This window comes from Ammospiza nelsoni, chromosome 2 (assembly GCF_027579445.1).
Source record: "Ammospiza nelsoni isolate bAmmNel1 chromosome 2, bAmmNel1.pri, whole genome shotgun sequence".
NCBI lineage: Eukaryota > Metazoa > Chordata > Aves > Passeriformes > Passerellidae > Ammospiza > Ammospiza nelsoni.
In genome coordinates, this window is record NC_080634.1 from 45,032,570 (window position 1) to 45,052,731 (window position 20,162).

The 20,162-nt window shown below is 38.5% G+C and overlaps 1 protein-coding gene across 7 annotated transcripts in view; it reads left to right on the top strand.

Moving 5' to 3' along the window:
• Positions 1 to 20,162, top strand: part of GRIA4 (glutamate ionotropic receptor AMPA type subunit 4) — a 215,861-nt gene that overhangs the window by 114,646 nt on the left and 81,053 nt on the right. For all 7 annotated transcript variants that reach the window (XM_059467009.1, XM_059467008.1, XM_059467010.1 and 4 more), the window contains exon 4: positions 10,688 to 10,872. In XM_059467009.1, coding sequence (XP_059322992.1) covers positions 10,688 to 10,872 — 185 coding nt within the window. The remainder of the gene's footprint in view (positions 1 to 10,687; positions 10,873 to 20,162) is intronic.

A 20,162-nucleotide genomic window follows, 5' to 3' on the forward strand; every position in this document is an offset into this window, starting at 1 on the left:
AGCAGTATTGAAAAGAGTTAGAAGAGAGGAGGAAGCCAATGCAATCAACAGTCTCTGCTCATTTCCCTTCTTTGAAATTTTTGTTATTTCTTTGCATGCTGGTTTGCACAGGTTCATATAAAGCAGTTACAGATATCCATACATACAGATGTATTTACGTATTATGGACATGTATCTGTATACTTGAAATATTAAAAAGAACTTATTGAAATCTTTTCTCACTTTTTTTTGCTTTTTTTTTCTTTTTTAATTGTAGGATTTGGGGTTTTTTTAAGACACTCAGATTCTGAGCCCTTTTCAGGATTTAGTTGAGAGTGATATTTTCAGTCCCTAAGATGAAGTGCCTGGCAGGTGCATTATTCAATGTCATAAAATCATAGAATCATTTAGGTTGGAAAAAGTTAAGATCAAGTCCAAACATTAACCCAGCACTGCTGTGCTCACCCCTAAACCATGTACCCCACTGCCACTCTAAATGTCTTTTAAATGCCTTCCAGGTTAGTGACTCAACTCCTTCCCTGGGCAGCCTGTACAAGGGCTTGACAATCCTTTTTATGAGGGAATGTTTCCTAATATCCAATCTAAATCTCCCCTGGCACAACTTGAGGCAGTTTCCTCCTGTCCTGTCACTTGTTTCCTGGGAGAACAGGCTGACCCCACCTGGCTGCACGCTCCTGTCAGGCAGCTGCAGAGAGTGCTGAGGGCCCCCTGAGCCTCCTTTTCTCCAGGCTGAACACCCCCAGCTCCCTCAGCTGCCCCTCACAGCACTTGTGCTCCAGACCCTTCCCCAGCTCCAGACATGCTGCAGCCCCTCAATGTCTTTCTTGCAGTGAGGGACCCAAAACTGAATTTGAAGTCAAGTAAGGAGAATGATCATTGTCATTACATTTCAATAAAAGCCACTATATGAAATCTTGAGATGTTTCACAAGTTGCTGCTCCAGTTCAAAAAGAAGGCGCCTTATCTTAATGCTGGTCTACATGAGAAAAGCACTGAATTAATTTTAGGGACTCAAAGAAAATCATAGATCTTTAGGATTATCTCCAAATTGTTTTTCTGTTGGGAGAGTAATTAACTTCTAATAAATTTGTGGTCCATGTGTCAGTTTAAAAAATATAGTAAGACTTATTTCAAACTCTCTTCAGACAAGTGGTAACTATAATTGTAGAACTCAGATTTTAAGTATTGTTTTCCTGAGGCTTATTACATTTTTCTGAAAAAGGTAAATACTTCAAAATATAGATTTCAATACATTTTAAATTAAATTTAAAATCAGATATAATGTGCCTGGGGTCTACAAGTAGAACTTATGGGAGGAAAAGGTCCTAAATATTATTTGCTGTGTAGCTGCCAGTAAATATGGACATGGCCACAAATGCATAGAGATATAATTAAGGTTGTGACTTCTTCAAAATGCTTGTTAATGTGAATGTCTGTTGTTTCAGTCTGAAGACTGTTCTTTCTATTTTCTATCAGGCAGGAATTAAAAATGACACAGCCAATAGGCAGAGACTTCCAGGTATTTTATAGTAAAACACTACTTTTCTAACAAATCCCTATAGAAAGGAGGCAGAAGAGCTGGCATCAAGATCTTCATTTAGTGCCCAGAGTCACTGTCCTAGGGCGCAGGTATCTTATTGCGGCAGATGCCTTATGGGGAAAAGTAGTGCGTGACAATATAAAGACAACAGCACAATATATTAACCAGAATACATTAAGGTACTGCTAATTTGAAGTTATACCAGCTCTTGGGAGCTTTAGCTCACAGTGCTAATATCCTTAGACATGGTTCCTTAGGATGTTATTTACAGAAACCTCTTGTACATTTGTGTACCATCGCAGGGCAAAATAAATCCTGTTCAATTGAGACTGGAGGGGTAGATTGTTGGCAAGCTAGCAACTTCTGGAAAATAGCTAAGCCTGAATGAAGATATTGTGCAAGAAGGATAATTTATTAGTATCAATCTTACAAACTATAGGTTTTAGCGAAAGTAAGGATTTTGGCAAAAGGTAATAAGGCAAATATTTGAACTTATTTTCTTCCATATGGATTCATTTCTTCCAGTGAATTCATTTTTTCCTCTTTTCTGCCCCTTCATTAAAAATACTGATACACATTAGCCCTAATGATTGTCCCAAGATGGCTTATCAGATAATTGGTTATTTATAGAGACTACATAGACGGTCTGAGGGAGGGTATGCATAACACATGCTTCTTTTTCCTCCCCTCTTTTGTTCCACTTGTTTGCTCAATTGCTGGGGGTTTTTAGGTAATAGTTTGTAAACTATTGCCTAAAAAGTAATTTGGTTTTGTTGTTTATCTGTAAGTACCTTTGGATGTTTTCATCTCCATGCATACTTGTCATAAGAAAAATGATGGGCCTGCAATGTTATTTTGAAGGCATATAGTGAAATGGGAAGAGTAATGGTATCTGAAAACTGTGAAAGCCCAACCAAAACTATAAAATTGACTTTAAAACCAGGGCTTTTCTTCAGTTCCTCTCAAGTTCCCAGTTATCTCTATCACTTGGCACTTTGATGAGACACCTTTACAGCGTTTTTCGTATGAAGGCTGCAGAGTCTGAAATGCAAAGAAGGGAAAAAATCTTGCTGCTGAGTGGGCGTAGCATTAATGGGACCTGACATAGCTTGAATCTTTGATCATGAATTCCCATTGTGGTGTAAGCCAAACCTCCTCCCATATGCTCCCTGAAAGCACATTTCTTAGGCTATGTTGTTCCACTTAAGACTAAAAAAAAAAAAAAAAGTAATGGCTGTAATATATTGACAGCATTTTCTTGTAGCTTTATGTTGTCCTCAGGAAAGAAGGATTATTAAATACTGCAGATGTAGCTGCACAGGTACCAGTCTCAAAAGGATTAAGGGAGAGAATGACAGAACATCTGACCATACACTATTGCAGGATCTTGTTTTGAAGGTGTCTCAAACACCAAGAAAATATTCAAGGTCATAGTTGTCAAAGAGGCAAGAAATATGATCTCAAAGGCAGTTTTCTTTATCATTAAATATTCCAAAGTATTTGGAACAAAAACACAATAGAAGAAATAGCTAAATTGGATCCATTGTTTCCTCAGTTTTGGTTCAGAACCATGTGCAGTAAAATTGTCCTGATCATTCATGGTATAGGTGGCTTAATTGACAATCTACATCATAGTCGATCTCTTTGAAAGTGATTTGAATTTGAAAAGTTAAGTAAGCCCAGACATGGATTTTTCAAAAACATATTTTGTGAGCTAAAGCAATTTTCATTCTATTACAAAATGATTTTGTTTTCTAGACACTGGAAAAAAATTGTGTATCTCATTCTAAGGCAAGTTTTTGCATTTCCATGAAATTTCGCTAGATCAATGCACTGGGTTTTCATGGCAGGGGTTTGGTAGTGGGGATCTACAGGGATGGCTTCTGTGAGAAGCTGCCAGAGGTTTGCCCCATGTCTGATAGAGCCAAAGCCAGCTGCCTCCAAGATGAACCTGCCACAGGCCAAAGCCAAGCCCATCCCCGATGGTGGCAGCACCTCTAGGATAATGTGTTTAAGAAGGGGAAAAAGCAGTGCAACAGAGATAGACATGAGAATATGGCAGAGAAAGAGCTCTGCAGACGCCAGTGTCAATGCAGAAGAAGGGGTGGGATGCTCTCCAGGCCCCAGAGCTGAGGTTCCCCTGCAGCCCTTGGTGCAGACCCTCGTGAGGCAGCTGTGTCCCTGCAGCCAAGGAGGTCCACAGTGGAGCAGATTATAGAATTGTAGATGGTTTGGGTTGGAAGAGACCTTAAATGTCACCTAGTTCAAACACCCCTGCCACAAACAGGGAACTTTCCACTAGGCTCAGAGCCCTGTCCAGCCTGGCCTTGAACACTGCCAGGGATGGGGCATTCACAGCTTCTCTGGAAGCTTCTCTGGGCAAGAATGCCCTTCTACAGACATATGCATAGTTGAAGAAAGGGGAGGTGGAGAGAAAACATTAGAGATTTTTCCCCACATTATCCTACTCTGATTTGATTGGCAATAAATTAATTTTCCCCAGTTGAGACTGTTTTGCCCACAACAGTAACTGCTGATTGATGTCTCCCTTTCTTTGTCTTGGCCCACGTTTTCCCTCATCCCATCCAGTTGAGGCGCAAGAGCAATAGAAAGCTTGGTGAGCACCCAGCATCCAGCCAAGGTCAACCCATGGCAATGAGCTAAAGAAATTTTTTCTGGATGAAATTTCTAGAAGACCTATCAAAAACTGATCACACTCAAACTCAGAAGGAAGTATACGAGATTCACTGTCAAATAAAGAGGTATTAAGTATTGATCCATTCTGGTTACAGGGTTTTTTTTCCAGTGTCTTTATTAATGATTTGTATGAAGAAATACAAAATGCATTTGTTAAGCTTGCAGAGGATAAAAATTTAAGAGGACTGTGTGTACTCTGGAATACATTTTTAAAATACATCGTATTTTCACCAATGTACTTCAGGAACAACTTGGATCAATTGCAACATATCCAGAGGAAAGCAAGGAAAATTGTCAGAATTGAGGCTAAAACATTTTCCACAAGGAAAAACCAAGAGAATCATGTTTCAGAAACAGAAGTGGAGATAAAAAAGAAATGTAACAACAGTCTTCAGTTACATAAAGGATTGCTTTAAGGAAGAAGGCAACAAACTGTTCTCCAGGCCTACTCTAGAGATAGGACAAGAACGAGTGGCTTTAAATTGTGCCAGGGGAGACTTCGGTTAGACTTTAGAAAACATCTCCTAATGATAAGGATAATTAACCAATGAACATGTTACCTAGGATGTGACTGAATCCTCTTTAGAGATTTTTAAGGACAAAGAAAGATATCTGTCTAGAATTTTTTAAATATACTTTATATATTATATATATATTATATATATTATATAAAAGTATATACCTAAATATAATTTTTATTTTTGGTGGGATGGAGGGTTATAGAGGAATAGATGGAACTACTTCTTGAGTTCCCTGTGTTACTTTCCAATCCCTGTGTCATTTCTGTGAATCAGATTGAAGAAGGACTCACCTGTAATTCTAGCTTCCACTCTGTCAGAGAAATTGGCCAGTTTGCATGTGCTTTTTGTTGAAAGTTCTGTCTCCAGCTCACACTGCAGAAAAAATCAGGGGTGCAAGTTTGTTTAAGTTCTGGAAGTTCTATGCTTACCAAAATTTGAAACAAAACTGTGTGTTAATAAAAAGGTAATAAACACAAGGAAAAATGAAATATGCATGAGTTAGAGTGCTTGTAGTTATTGGTGGAATGTATGGTCATGCATCGCTCATACTGTAAATTTCTTGTATGGTTTTCATTACTGTATTTTCTGGATTCATCTCAACAAGATTTGGCCAGATAAAATAAATGGTAGTTATTTTCGCTAAATCTCATGTCCAAACTTCTTCGGTATTCATTGAAAAAAACACCTTTGAGATAGATATATAAGACCAAAAAAATGGGGTTTTTTACGGGTCACATGTGTCTCCTTTGCAAGCTTGGATGATTAACTTAGACAACTACTCTATAAACAGCTAGAATTAAGCAACATTAATCCAGTCCTGAATTTTAAATATATTGGCTTATCCTTACCAAATGATTTATTGGTCATTCTTCACTTCTATGTGAAGAATCCAACTGTGTGTTGGATTTATAAAAAACTTACTCTAATACTAATTCGTATAGTTGGAAGTAGCTTTCATAAAGTAGCTCCACCAGTGTATGGGGCTTTTGAAATCATAGTAAACCTTGGGAATGAGATTTATTCCTATTTGAAAATTAACTGGCCCTGAAAGAGAAGCAAATTAATTTGCATTTCAGTAACATGCAGCACATGAGCCCATATAAGCCCATCTTTGGAAAAGACCCATGTTTGTCAGAGATGTTTTCTATGCCTGCGGTCATAACAAATATATTGCATATGCTGTTTCCAAGTTTATTAACCTCTTAACTTAATAATTCAGTATTGTTAGTCTGCTAACCATAGCAAAATACAGTCATAATATGTAAATATTGCATCCTCTTCATTGCAGAAAATTAGTGATAGGTTGCTGGACAAAAGTTCCAAAATAAGAATTATTACTGGGGTGCTACTGTTTGGAGCAAACAGCCACTTCACTGTCTGTGTCCTGGCAAGCCCATCAGGAATGATTGCTTGTGCTTAGAGGGTTAGGGAAATGGTTTCCCAGAAGGAAAAGGCTGCTGTAAGATGAAAGTTATTGAAATTTATTATATCACTGTAATTGATCACTGAACTATCTTCTGGTGAAAGCAAGCAAACAAGGAAAAAAAAAAAAGAAGGAAAAAGAAACAAAAAATGAGAAAAAAAGGAAAGGTCTACATCCCATCAGAAAAATAAGTCAAGATGGTAATCCTGTATCTCTTCAGTTTATTCTGAACATGCTGAAGAGATATAGATATCAAATTGTACTTTTTATTTAATCTGAAATAAATGAAATCAAATAATTTCCTGGTGAAATGAAATTGTTTAAGGGAAAGCCTAGCTGAAGACAAATAAAAAAGTCTAAAAGGTAACTTAAATTTTAAAATCAAAAGCATTTCTCATGATTTCAGCTACTTGGATGGAGGAAGGTTGTGTATAGGCTCCAATTACAGGAATGTTGCAGCGAGTAGGAGGAATCCTGGGCTACAAAATTGCCCATTTTACACACTTTGGCCTCCAGAAGATATCTGACTCTGAACGAGTACAAATATCTCTACAGCACCAGGTGCACATATGCTATTATTTTTCTATGGCTGATCCATTTTTTTGATGAAAAAATGCCAGTGGGTTATGGAATGAGGGAAGAAGGCTTAAAAAATCTGAGATTTTGTTTGTAATATATCTAAATGTAGTATCGACCTCGATGCATGGATTTCTTGCAGAAGGCATCTCTAGCTTTCATTTTACAGGAAACCAATAGAGTAATGTTAAATTTTCATGGGGGGGAAAGGTGGGGTGCATGGGGTCATGGGTATTTTTCACAGCATTATGACTGTTATCTTTTGGGACCAAAAAAAAAAAAAAAAGAAGAAAATAGCAGTATGGTATGTCATCACAATTCTACCTGACCAGAGAACAGAAAATAAGGAGAGAAGGGCTCAAGAAAACAAAATCTTTACCCTTTTGCTGTTTTGGTTCCAGTATATTGAGGTGGAATTGGAATTGGTATTACTAGTCCTTAAGCAGTGGGTAATAGTATCTACATTTAATCAATGACCTGTAAAAGTCAGTTGGCAGACTTCTCATCACAGGTCATTTGAGGAAAGTTCCCCAGAATGCAGTTCCATAAAGAGGAAAAAGAAGTCCTGCTTGCATATAATGTCCTTGCATTTGGGAAGGACTTCAGTTGAGCTTTCAGGAAGTTATGTTGGTGTTTTATTTATTCATAGATTTTTAAATTGAAGAAAAAAAAAAAAAAAAGAAAATAAAAAAGGCCAGCTCTGTAAAGGACCAGGAACTTCTTGATACACAATTCCAGGCTTCAAAGTTATGCTTGGGCACACCCATTTGTCTTTTTTAATAAATGAGTTGTCTGCATTTCAGGGTTGAATTAGTTGATGAGGAAAGGTTGCTCTAAAAATTTGTGAAAGAATTTAACTTACTTTTATATATTGGCATAGTCCTAAACGTTTTGTTAAATAATAGTGTTTAGAAAAAATATGGATTTTGCAGCTCAGCTGATATGAGCTAGCCTAGGGATTATTTTGTTTGCTTGTATGCAACAAATAGTGTTTCACAATAAATGGAAGGGATGTATTCCAGAAAATTAATCATTCATCTGTCTGTAGCATAACTGAGGATAAACAGCAGGTAAACAGAAAATAAATACCTTTTAGAAGACAGCTATAATATTCATGTCTGCTGTCTTTACTTGTGCAAACATCTTTCTAAAGATTAGGAATTTTGCTTGAATAGAAATACAGCATTTAGCTTCTGAGAATTATCCCAGGTTAGTTTCAGAGGGTTTTGCCTTATAAAATGTTTGCAGAAATCAACTTTATTTCCTTGTCAGCTGTAGCCAATTATTTTAGACAAATAAGCATTCTCCGCAGCATGTCTAATTTTTATCCAACTGAGCCTGTGAATGTCTTTATTCATTCTGTGTAAACTTCATACTTGTCAATCTGTTACATTAAAAATTGTTCCTGCACACTGAATAGATGACCATGCCACTGGTGACTTGCACAGGGATTCTGAACTCTTCTGATGGAGAATGCTGCACCATATCCCCTTGGTGCTGTTTAGCTGTGTTGTGCCTACTTGTGAAAACCCTCATCTGAGTGACAGCTACCAACAAGAAGCTGCAGAAGCTTCAAATACATAAATGAAGGCAGTTGCTAATGAAATGTGGCAAGTGAAACCTTGATCCAAGATAGAAGAAAAGGCTTTCTATGTGTTTGTCTGATATTTGTCCTGCTTTGTGCTGGGATAAATTGCCAATTTGATCCAAACACATCTTAGTGAAGTTGTCCAAATGAAATAAGAAAGGAAGGAGGGAATGTCAATTGCTGTTTCAAACACCATTCATTCTGAATCAAAGAAAATGTTAATTAGTGTCAGGAAGCTGAATTAAGTAAATGTTGACTGCCTTGGTAGCACAGATCAAGTCAAAGTTACAGTGTTAAGTGAGGTAGGGACCCCTGTAACATTGGAGTGGTTTTAATATATGTCTATATATGGAAATGAATAGGAAATGAAGCAAGAAATACAATGCTTGGGAAAGAATCTCGCCATGATTTGCAGAGATAATTACAGGCAAAAAGGAGATTGAATATAGCAACAGGAAAAGCAGAATAATTATGCGGCAATTTACAGGAAAGCTGATGGTTCTTTGAAAAAAAATAACAGTCATCGGGTTAAAAATATATGCTGAGTGCAGAAATGTTTTAATACTTGATACATTGAGTATTTGAATTCATTTCCTGCAATAAAATTCTGTTTCATAAAATAAACGTCTCATTTTTCTTTAAAAATATGTCCTTCATTTTATGGATTTATTATAAATGTTAGTATTTTTATCTAAAATGTCATCTGAATTGGGGGGAAAAACCCAATAAATGTTCATTTTGGAGTGCTGGTACATAATGTCATAAAGATAAGAAAATTTATATTTTAAGTTAATATTTAAAAGACTGCATATGTTATAGGGGCCAGTAGAAAAATAGCTAGTCCTGATTTGCAAGAAGATTAGTTTCTCATGTGTCAGAAAAAAGTCACATTCTAATAACACAGTCATCTAGTTTTATTTGACAAATTCAGATTTCCACTGTGATGTAGGTCGTCTCCTAATTAGTTGGTTAGCAACCACACACTCAAAAGTGCTCTTTCTGAAATGTAACTAACTAAGATTCTTCTTGAAATCTCTGGGATATCTCATAGTTCTACGGGGAATCTGCCATGCAGTGGCATCTTTAAGAGCAATAAAATGACACCTGAGGGTCACTGCACTCAGGCATGGGACACTCTTGCTGAAGAGAGAAAGAGGCTACCACTGGGTGACCTCATCACTAAGGAAGATTTTTAAGAGGTGGAATCTTTAATTTAAAGCTAGTGGGGGAAATTCTGCCAGCTCATGAGTTAAAAGCCACAATCCTCTTGTGGTTCTAGACAGGAGGAGCTCTTCTGAATTGTGTCATTTTTATGAACGTGTTATTGAGAAACATATCTGTCCTTCTGTTATTTTTGTCTTTTTTAAACATCTACTCTGGGTGTGTGGTGTACAATCTTCATTGCTTTAAAAAATTCCCTGCTTATTCTGGATGAAGAATAGAATAATACATGCTTCCTGCTTCATGGGTTGGTTGAGCAAGTCAAGATGAGGTTTGCAAGCTGTCCTGAGTCATGTCATAATTTCCCCTGCTGCCTCTCTACTGCACATCCCCAGTGGAAAAAGAGCAGGAAGGAGGTGAAGGGCTGGTGGTCCAGGGCAGCCTGAGACTTCCCTGCAGGTTCAGGGGGAGACCTCTGACAGGACACTGCCTTTCCCATCTGTGAATGGCTTCAAGGACAACAGGGAGGCATCAAATACTGGTACAGATAAAGAGCAATAGTCCTGCCAGTAGTAACTGTTAATGCTTCTCTGGTGCCCTTCATTCAGTGACCTCTAATCTCTTTGCATACATTGATTCAAGCTGTATGGAAGCTCTGAAATAGTTCAATATAATTTCTATTTATACATCTATACTGGCATATAATTTATATGTATAATTAAATTAAACTAAGAATTCTCACTAGGAAGCATTAGAAGCTGCTTGGATTAAGTGGTGTTATTATAAAAAGAAACCCAAACCAAAGCATTTGAATGCTTTTGTGGTATGCAAATACTTCTGCTGAATGAGGAGGCTCAGATTTTTCCTTTGCTGTGTCCAGATACAGAAATTGTATAAAACTAATCTGAGAAGCTGAATGCTTGAGTGGAAGAGTTTGTGTGTATGAATCATATGAAGATTATCCATAATGCTCAGCATTCTGATCACCCCCAGCAATTGTAAATTTTGTTAATTGCATACTGTATGCTGATCATGACAAGCAGCATAGGTAGGATTCAAATATTCTCTTATTCCCTTCCCTGCAGGAGCATATGTTAAAAGACATAATATTGATTAAGGACAATTCCTGTTCAAAAAACGCAATGATTGTGTTACTAGTGTACTGTATCCTTCTCTTTTAGGTTATTCAATACTTCAAGCAATTATGGAAAAAGCAGGACAAAATAGCTGGCAAGTCAGTGCCATCTGTGTGGAGAATTTTAACGATGCCAGCTACAGGCGGCTTTTAGAAGATCTGGACCGAAGGCAAGAAAAGAAATTTGTAATAGACTGTGAAATAGAGAGGCTTCAGAATCTCTTAGAACAGGTAATAACACCTGCTTTTAATGTTGCTGTAAACATGTTACTGAAACTCCAGATGAGATTGTGTTTTGTTTATTTTGTCAATGGAAATGAAATTGATTCTTTTAAGTTTTATTTTTTTTTACTTCATCAGCCTATATTTGTATGCCCACTTGCCTGTTCTGCTCTCTTTTCATCTACAGTACTTGTCCTAGCAGCTGGCATGTCAGGGCAGGGAGCCTCTCCTTTCCCCCTCAGGACCTTGGTGGTGAAAGGTGCCAGCAGTCAGGGCAACTGCACATTTGGTCCCACTTCCAGCACCTCCCTGCCTGATGCCTCCTGCATCAGGGTCAGAGGGCTGCTGGAACAACAAGGTGTTGTTGAATTGCCACTGTGTTCTTAGTCTGTACCTTCATGGGGGTAAAGCTCTGCTTTGTTTGAGGGGGGAAAAATGTCTATTTTAAATCCATTACTCTTTCTGCTTGCCAGATAGCAGAGGTCGTGTATATCTAGCCATAAAAAGTTTTAAAATTATTGTTTGAGATATTTAAACTGATAGTTTTATCACCTTAGCAGGGTATTTAGGAACACAAAGAGCAGTGAATAAAAGTGCTGTTGAACTGGGAAGAGAGGTCAGGTTCTTCCATCAGTTATCCATGGAAACATGCTGCTGGGGAAAAAAATACTGGGTCAGACAGACTGGCTTCCACTGGGTAACATCTATACCAGTGTGCAGAGTGAATATCAAACCATGCTGCTCTGATGTGTCAAATCTCTCTCTATGCAGTGTTTATGTGTAAACTGTTTCTTAAATAATGGAAAAAACAAATGATGCTTTAAAAGAAAAGTTTTGCCGAATGACAAGAAAATCACTTACGTTTAACTATCTGCATCTCTTATGATCTCACATATTACATTGCTGTGGTGCAAGTTCACTGTTGCTGCTGCAGGAATTGCAGGGAATGAATGCCATCTGCTGGTGCTGGACTCTCTGCCACCACTCTCCTTCTCTTGGTTAATGTGTTAGAGAATTTTTAAGATTTTGTTGCAAAACCATTCATGATGCATCTGCCTCTGAAGTCACTGAAAAATGAAATGTCATTTTTCATACAGAAATTCATAAAATATCACTCAAAAATGCATGAAATAGTACTCAATGTCATATATACATCAATTTTACTTTCACTGGCAGGAGGTAAAGAGAGAAACTGAGAATTAATAGTGTGGCTGATATAACAGGAAATTTTTCTATGACTATTGCCAAGAAAAGAACAGACAATGCTATATATTGCTACAGATACTCATTTGGCCCTTACATCTTTCTTTATTCTGAATGCCATTATGTTTTAACATATACCTTCTACAGCTTGTAATGAAATCCTCCCCCAGGTCAGCCTACATTGTAGTAAAACAGAGCACCCATGTGAGGGTCTCCTAAATTACATTCAGAAAAACAATTTCTCCCTCACTTCTGTGCATGCACATGATGTTACCTGATTTCTTTTACATGGCATGCAAATGTGATATAGAAAAAGTATGTTCTGTTACCACAACTCTTGAAGTACACCCACCATCCTGTGTAGGTGTTCATAGTGACTATCCACTCAGTTGCAAAGGAAAATGAAGTCACTGAGTACATGTTTGGATCTCACTGATCTCACGTGTACATTTTATTTTCATCCAGGAGCTGCTACTTATTTTCCTTCTAAATCGGCAGCTACATAGTCAGTTCATACAGGTCTGGATTTTGCATGCCTGAAGTCGGTAGCTAATGCAAGCATGTTAAGAAATAAAAATGGGGTTTGTGGCCACAACAGGCTGAATCAGACATGGTGAGTTTGTCTCACACCTCCACAGGACAAGCCTTAAAGCTAATTGAGTTTTTTCATTAACTGCACAGGGAGAGTTGAGGGTAGGAGTTAACAACTTACATGCAGCATACTTGTATCACTTTTAGGAAGTGATTTATCTGGCTACTGTCTAATTTTGGGTGGGATAAATTTTACCTAGGAAGTGAGCTTTTTTTTTACTTGTACTTATGTTATTTGCTCCTAAGTGTAAAATCTGTGCCCTAAATCCATGCTACTGAACTGAAAGAAACTGGCTCGTGGGCTTAGGGATTTTTTGTTCACTCAGTAGTCATCGTCTATACATATCTACCATATACATATCTATATTTGCATGACCTAATTAAATTGGAAGTCATGTATATGCCTGGAGATTCTTTCCATCCTTCTAAAGTACCATCACTGTAAAAGCAGGAATGGCATTAGAGCCAGGCTAGAGAAAATGTGCATAAGCGTTGCAGCTTTACTCTCCCCTGTGAAGGTTCTGGTCTTCCTAGACAGGCTGACCTACAAATGAGCCTGGGATGCTGGGTTGGGGTTCCAATATGGCCCTCAAAGACCAAATGCTGCCTTGAGGATGGGTAGTCAGAAGCAGTCTCAGAAACAAAGCATTTAGTTTTCAAAAAATGGGAATGAAGAAATTAGCAAAAATAAATTAGCCCAGTGTAGAAAATGCAAAATAACAGCCATTTTCAAATATCAGCCATCGACTTTTTCCCTTTGCTTGGGGGCTTTAATAACCTGTAGCAGACAGGTAAGTTGGCTTCACAGCTTCACAGCTGGACTAAAAGTTGGCGTGTTCTTCCCTGCATACACTGAGGAATTGATTAAGCTTCAGTGAGTCTAATTAACTCAACTTCTTTCCTGCCTAGTTCTCCTGTAATTGAGAGCCTAAGTTGTGACTATACTGTAATACTTTGCAATGTACAAGTAAATGTTCTGCAGAACATTTAGGAAAAGTAATTAAATCTCAGTAATGAGACCATAACTCAAAGTGCTTTGCCCTTAAATCTGCACTAATGAAGGGAGGGAAACTGGCTTGTGGGCTTGTGGGTTTCTTCTCAACTGACTGCCCCTGTACATACACATTCACACTTCTCATGACTGTGTATCTCAAGCAGTGAAGACTGGAGGCTTTTCCACTGGCTGTGTTGTCAAAATGAGCTAATGTGCTCCTCCCCAGCCCATGCCTGCTGCCCACTTAGCTGACCTGATGCTTTCTGCTCGCTGCCCTCTTCACCTGCCAGCAGACAGAAACAGCACTTTGCTGTTTCCTCACTTCTTGTATAACTTTATTGTCACCATTTCCTATTTCCTTTTGTCCCTATATTTCTTAGTTCCTTAGTCTTTCTCATATATTTTCTCCTCTCTGTGTATGTCAGTGTGTGTGTGTAGAAGCTACCCCCCCACACACTCTGTATCTGGGACTTGTCTTCACAGAAGAGTTCTCTCCTGGAGCCCAGTGATGTGTCTGAATTCCAGAATTCCAGACTCCCTCCATGCACAACCCAGGATATGCTATTTTTATCATGAGATCTTCCTTTTAGGTTTTATGTAGCTGTGATAGTTTGGGCAGGGCCAAGTCTGTATTGCTTTTTGTGGTGAAATACAGAGAAATGGGGTTTGATTTTTAGATTTCCATTCTAGAAAGGGATAGTAAGGCTGCCATTACATTAAATCCAGAAGATGGATTCAGCTTGCACTCAAGGGTTTGTGTCTGAGTTGCTTGTATTGCTCCCTTTTGTCTTCATCTCAGCAAAGGTTTCACATTTTATCACTGAAGGATATTCTGAGACTGTGATGGGTTTCTTAATAAAGCTGTGCTGTCGTCTTTGGTCTTGTTCACCCACACAAGACTGACTTGGAGGTATTTGGGAATATTTTGCTTGGTTTTGGTGTTAGTGTCCATGGCTCAGCTTAAAGTCAGCTTTAAACATAACACTGAAGCAAGACATCCATTTCTGCACACATGAAAGAGTTGTTGCCTCTGTGATCAGTAAGAGAGACAGTGTCTTCAGCCTGAGTCAGCAGATCTCCACCTACACTTGATCATCTGCTGTAACATAAGCCTACCAAGATAATTTTAGATCCTTTTCATCCTTTATTCTCAGGATGGTGAAAGAATACCTTATCTTCTTAACAGCTTAGAACAACCATAACCAGGAAGACCTTTTTGTTACCTGGAAGTGAAACTCATCCTTTACGCTCCTCTGGCAGATCTTACCATCCTGCATCCTGGGCTCTGAGAGACACCACACCAAGACTATTGCCAGAAGTGTTTTGTTTACTTGCCCCTTTAAGTGATGCACATGATTTGCCTTTGCGAAGGGCAAGCAGGCCTGCAGACATGTTGTTGACCAGTGTAGTCCTGGTGTGTGGCTGGGGGTGGTGTGGGTCTAGTCCGGGGCTGTTCCCTCCCCATGGCCTCTCAGGGCAGCCTTGGCAGTGCTGGTGCTTGGGGCAGACCCACAGTCTGTAGCACGAGGGAATTCAGTGCTTGACACGACCACTGCTGCTCACCTGCAGGAATAACCTCAGACTGGTGTGTTTCATTGCTGAGCAGGAGCGCCCACAGCAGTAAAATAAGATGGAAAGTAGGGAGCAGGGGGGTTGGGACTCAGTAATCTTTAAGGTCCCTTCCAATTCCAACCATTCTAGGATTCTATGATCTTACAAAGATCTATTCCATGTCAGCTTTCCACATAGCTTTCAGAAAGTGTGTTTCCATTTTGGAGAAAGCACATCTGTACTTAACGGTTATAGAAAATTTCTTATGCTTAACAGAATGTGTTCTAAAACCTTGTAAGTGATATCACTAAATCTGATTCCCAGTTAATTTACCTAGTCCTTTGTTTCATCTGTTCATACACAGCCATAAAAAAAAAGTGCAACAAATTTTTAATTCAAAACATAAACCAGGATAGTCCTTTATTTGTGTTGCATAAGTGACAAGAAACAGAGGCAAAGCCCCATTTTCCTACGGGCATGAAATTAGGGGTCTTTTTACCATTATCTTTACAGATTACTGGGACAAGACAGAGAAACAGAGCTAAAACAAAGGCACAGAAAGATAAAATGGTATCTCCACAGTTTTATGTAACAGCTATAGCTTATATAGCAGAATGCATTTCTAGTGATTCATTCTCTGTCAAGGACCGTTGTGTCCTTGTTTACTGACATCCCTTTTTCCATGGCACTTTCAGCAGGTGGTCTTTTAAAAGCACAAAAATATTCTGTTTGAATGAAAGGATGAAAGTCAGTGAAAGGGATGGAAAATTCTTTGCTTCTATGCCTCTTCTTTACAAGCAGTGTTTCTAAAATGCTCCCATGAATTTAATACAAACAACTTTCTGCTGAAGATGAAATGAATGCTTGAAGCCCATTGTACGATGATTTCCAGTTCCTTCCAACTAAACCACTAACACTGGCAGCAAGCTGTACAGCATCTGAGCAGCCCAGGCCAAAGGAGTCATTTGCCACATACGGCACAGCAAGAAACACACAACTGTTCATTGAGAGTTTTCCTTCTTTTCTTAGCCCTTCTTTTCATTTTATTTTTCTTCCTGCCTTTTAAAAAGAGTTTATCTGTTTGCATTTTTGCTCCTTCAGTGAAAATCAGAAGTCAAGTCAGCCTAAGGCTGAAGGGTATTTCTACTAAACTTAGAAAATTATTACTTTAAACTTACATGTATTTAGTGAATTTCTATCTGAAATGCAGAATCCAGGCTTCAAAATAAATATGCTAACAAAAGCAATGTGGGTTTATTTATTACTGAGAAAGCTCAAACAAAACTAATACCACACATCTATTTAAGCTGAAGTTATGAAACCCCAAGTCAGGCATCCCAGTCTAACAAAATCATTATTTTTAATTTTTTTTCCCACAGAATTTTATTTGTATTACTATTTATTTATCACTTAATTTGTACAAGTCAAATCTGAAACAATGCAGAAACTAAATATAGGAGGTGGAAATGGTGTTCAGAAGTACTAAAACAAGTGATCTCTCTCTGGTTTTTTAGGGACTTTGTTTTTCTCCTAGTCTACCTCTTCCACAAGCACCACAAAAAATTTTTTTCCCAAATGTGTACTTACTGAGCAAGAAAGAAAAGGCAATTGCCATGGCTAATCAAGGAATGGGTGGAAGGTGTCAGTACCCATGTGCTGACTGGTAGCTGTCAGACAGGAGCTGTAGTGTCCAGGTGCTTCCTGTCCTTTTGGTGGCTAAAATAGATGGGTCTCTGTTCTCCACCCAGCAGCCAGGATTAATAAGAACTGTACAGACTTAATGCCTTACATGTGTCTTAGAGATACTGTCTTCCTTTCAAATATAGCTGAAATTGCCACATGTGTTAAAAAATATTTTACTGGAAAATTGATAAACAGACCCAGAGACAGCTCAGTGGCAGAAAAGTGATTTCCTTAGGAATGATGACAGAAAATATGTAGCTAAAACCACACATTTAAGGAAATGCCATGGTGCTCTCTCCCATGTTGTACGTGCATTTAATTAGTTGGGATACTTTACCTTCAGTAAATACACATTGTATATTTCTTCCATTATTTCTTTGTTTGCTGTTTTGCAAGCAATGCTGAAGTGTGATAAAACAATGCGGTCAGATTTGAAGACTATCACAGAAAATAATTTTTAAGATTTCAATGAAAACATATTTTATTTGTTCAACCACTGTATTTGTTCTTTTACTTCTTCAGAGACTAATAACCCTTATTACTGGAGAGGCAAACTGTCATTTGCTCAGCCACTGCTGATATCACAGCTATTTCTTATACTTTGTTCAGTAGTCAGAAATGTGTTCAGGTATACAATGCAGTCAGTTCTCCAAACAGATTTGATAGTTACCCTGAAAAGTATAAGCTAGGTGTCATTTAGGTCATGAGGAATAATGGTATTAACTGTAAATATTTCAGCCCTTTTCTTCTGGTCTTTCAATATTTTTTTCTTGTTGCTGTTAATCTATACCAAAAAGACATGTAAAACAATGTAAGGAAGATTTCAAAAGCATGAAGTACTGAAATTGGAAGTTAACAGTTTTGTTCACCTGTCCCTTTTTCTGACAAAATTCTTATTGTCATTGCATATTAAGGATTGCAGAGAAAATAAGATTCCAGAAGGAAAAAAAAAAAAAAAAAAACTGGACTCTTAAATTGGTGGTATTTGTTTTCATACAGATTTTGGAGCTGGTCTTGAAGTTCAGACTGTGAAATACTGACATGAGCAGTTCTGTTTCACAAACTAAGAGAATAATTGGGATTGAAGGTCACCTCTGAAGATCACTCCTGGTGCCCAAGGGGGCAACCTTAGATCAGGTTACTCATTTGGCTTAATTTTGAATGCATCCAAGGATGGAGATCCCATAACACTCTTATTTCGTGTTTCACTACTTGACTACCTCATAGAAAAAAAAATAAAATTCCTCATGTCTGGCTGGAATTTCTTGTGTTGAAACCCATGTCCCTTGCCTGTCGTCCCATCGTTGTACGCCTCAAGGGAGAGTCAGGGACCCTCTTCCCTACACCATCCCATTGGGTATTTATAAATAATTGCGAAGATCTGCCTGAGGTATTTGTTCTCCAGGCTGCTCCAGTCACAACTCTCTCAGCTTCTCCTCATATGAGAGAAGCTTCAATACCTTTTGGTGTTTCTCTGGACTGTTCCAGTGTGTGCATGTCTCTTTTGTGCTGGAGGCCCAGCAGTGGGCACACCATTGCCGATGCGCCTCAGCAGGGCTGAGCCCAGGGGCAAGATCATTGCCGTGATGGCACTGCAGTTCAAGAGGCTCTTGGCATTGTCTGCCATGAGGGTGCATGAGTGGCCCATGGGAAACTCAAACCAGAAGCCCAGGAGCCTTCTGGCAAGGCCTCTTCCTCTCCAGTGTGTACCCAGCCTGTCCTGCTGTGCTTCGTGAGTCAGGCTGAGAGTAAGGCAATGAAATAAGGCACAGACGTACACAGATGAGCTCCTTTGATTCACAGTACTCTTTTTACACACCTATAGACATCTCTTGGTGTAGAAATACCTTATAAGTGAGTGAACTGTGTGTCATCTTGTACTGAACCTTGCAAATCCGTAATGTGCTCGCATGAGAAACAGCCAGAAGGGATATCGGGTGATCGGATCAACCTCTGTGCTATATTGTGTGACTGCATCTAAAAAAGTCCTTCAATAAAGAGATGCCTCTCCAGCATTTTGTTTCCTCATTCTCTGCTACTGAGTAGTCTGCTTCTTCCTTGTTTCTGATAGCCCTCTCAGATTTTTACCAGAAATTCAATTTAATTGTGTCTCCATAACGACCTTCATGCAAAATTCAGCAAAGCAAGCTGAAAACACAAACTAACTGTAATTGCATTTACCTACCTTTATGTTTACTTCTTTCTGAAAGAGAATATTGCTACTCCTCATTTCTGTTTTCTAGGGCTTTTCATATGCAGTAACGTGTCAGTGTTTGTTTCTATATTTATATAAACAGATATGTCCATAAACACATCCACATGATGGGGACTATATTCAGAAAAGAAATGTTTCTCCTTTCTGCATGAATGGCAATGGATTTCCTTTCTTCTTCCATCTGTAGCAGCTCCATCCTATCCCACTGTCTCCATCTGACAAAGTTGAAACCTCAGCATTCTTTGTGTTCAGAGCCTTCCAGTGTCCACTGTGAACAGCATTTTCTTCTGATTTTTGCAAAGTGAATCAGTTTTGCTGTCAGAGATCATCAGTCGAGCTCGTGGTGTACCAAACAGGCTGATTCCAGACAGTTTTTTCCTTCATCCTGTTCTCCCCAGACCATAAGAATTAAATAGGATGTTTCCCAGTAGATGAGCACTTTTCTCAGCTCTGTCAGTGTTTTGTATCATCAAGATCAAGCCTCATTGCTCATCCAGGGCTTATTTTCCTTTAAACACAGAGGTGAAAACTGTTATGGAGCATCTGCCACAGATTTAATGCTTCAGTGTACACAGCTGAACTGATACATAATAGTAAAAAGAATTACCATTGCCCTGTGTAGTATTAAAATTTACACATGGATGTAAAATTGCCACAAAGTACCGGTATCATTAATCTTGTAAAAACTGCAAGCCAATAAACTCTAATTAATAATAGCCAACAATTGTTATTAACAAGCAAAATAGGGAAGTAGCTGCCCAGTGTCTGGAATGCTGTTCACAGCTGTCTAACTAAATCAGTTGTTCAGCGTGTTGCTTGACACCACTGATTCCTCAGCCTTAGAGAGCCTTGAGATATGTTGCTGAGAAATATCATGTTATGTGTTTGCACTGGAAACCAAATCTCTCTGATAGGTAAAATGGAGCAGATTGTCACAGCAAGAATTAGTAGTAGAAGTAGTAGAAGAATAATTAGTAGGACTAGTAATAGCAGCAGTAGTAATAGTAGTAGTAGTAGTATTACGGTCAAAATGAAAGCAAATAAATGTATGTGTGGAGAAAA